Here is a 1,618-nt window from a genome sequence, read left to right as displayed (position 1 = left end):
TCTCCTGAATTTACAGTAAAGGTTTTTAAAAAATATTTTACTACAGGTGGCAATAACAAAGGAAAGACAATGAGAATTACCTTTAAAATAAAAACATTCAGCTTGAAAAGCAATTGCATTCTCCAGCAGGAGTCAGTTTAAAATGAGAATTTGTTGCTCAGAAATTCACAGCTCCATTGTAAAAGGCATGATGAATTCACACATAACTGATGTAAGGTTGTAGAGTTTTTTTTTGGTTAAAAAAAGAACTAACCTAAAATATTTTCTTTTGGAGTAAAAAGTCAATTGAATTCCATAGCTGCTGCTGATGATCCATGATATTTACCGGAGACTTGTTTTAGAGTTTAATCCCAAAACCATTTCTCTAAACTGGAAAGTGATCTGTATTCTTGATGTCGTTTTATATTCTCACAAATGTTGCACGCATGTTCATCCCAGAAACGAGTCATTCTCACTGTGTAGTATTTCCTCCATTTGAAGTAGCGCATGTACAAGTCTTCATTATCATCCAGCAGGTGCAGGTAACTTGCAAGCTCTTTAGCTGAGGGGAAATCATCCACATGAATGAAAGAATCAGCTGGAATGTAATTTTCATAGTTTTCTCTAGATGGCCCCAGGACCACAGGCACAGTGCCCGCAAGCAAAGCATTGTAGAGTTTTTCAGTTATGTAATCTTTATGTATTGAGTTCTCAAAAGAAAGGTAGAACTTACAATTAGATATTGTAGGGATCAATTTTTTACCACTCAGGTGTTCCCCGAAAGCTTGACCGTAACTGTTAATTTTAACGTATTTGTAAAGTTCATTGTAATACTTCACTCTAGCATGATTGGAGTTCCAGTTGCTGACAACCCAACACACTAGATTGCTTTTACTAGGCAATTCAAAAGTTAATGGAACTTTGTTCATTGCCAGAGATCCATAAGGCACTTGGATATCTGAATCCCGCCGGTACGTCAAGGTCAGGTTGAAGAGTTGGTCGAGCCCAGTGTTCTTTGGAGTGTGGGTAGGTGACTCCAGATTCATCCAAACCCATTTCTGAAAAGCTGGTCGAGGCTGTGTGGGCAGGTTGGACAAGTCCTCACTTATATCTCTGTGATGGATAAGGATAGCGTGGGATTTGTTATACAGGTTCCTATTGACAGTCAAATGACAGTCATGGATGTTAAATGTAGATTCACAAGAATTGAGCTCAAATGTCTGACCGAAAGGCCACAACCAAATGAGCACAATAGTTTCATTCTCTTCAGCATCTGCCACAAAAATGTTTTTCACAGATAGAGCTGATGTAGGACCATAAATCCAGGTATTAGATGTTTTGACATACAGCATCAACAGGGTTAAAAAACAGCCCAAAAGGATGATGGACATTAACAGGATGCGTAAAATCCCTTTATTAGATGCTGATGTCATTACGTGTCCTGTAAAAGAAGAAATAAAGATTGTTTGCATTCTAGGACCACAGCTCCTCATCTATTTAAACTGTATCAAGGACCACAGTTTATCTAATGCAACTGTTCATTTAATGTATTCACAGGGTATGGGAATCACTCGCAAGGCTGTCATTTATTGCCTAGCCTAGTTGCCCTGAGAAGGTGATATTACAACTAAGTGGCTTA

At 38.2% G+C, this 1,618-nt stretch overlaps 1 protein-coding gene across 1 annotated transcript; it reads right to left on the bottom strand.

Moving 5' to 3' along the window:
* Window positions 1-344: 344 nt before the first annotated feature.
* On the bottom strand, window positions 345-1,412 carry LOC137352798 (4-galactosyl-N-acetylglucosaminide 3-alpha-L-fucosyltransferase 9-like). The gene has a single exon (XM_068018636.1). The coding sequence runs from the start codon at window positions 1,410-1,412 to the stop codon at window positions 345-347; it is 1,068 nt and encodes a 355-aa protein (XP_067874737.1).
* Window positions 1,413-1,618: the final 206 nt, after the last annotated feature.

This window comes from Heterodontus francisci, chromosome 3 (genome assembly GCF_036365525.1).
Source record: "Heterodontus francisci isolate sHetFra1 chromosome 3, sHetFra1.hap1, whole genome shotgun sequence".
In the NCBI taxonomy this organism is placed as follows: Eukaryota; Metazoa; Chordata; class Chondrichthyes; order Heterodontiformes; family Heterodontidae; genus Heterodontus; species Heterodontus francisci.
Note: the sequence above shows the minus strand (reverse complement) of the source record. Positions and strands in the feature narration are given on the sequence as shown.

Coding starts and splice junctions, on each gene's coding strand:
- LOC137352798 (XM_068018636.1), bottom strand. CDS start 1,412: ATGACATCAGCATCTAATAAAGGGATTTTACGCATCCTGTTAATGTCC.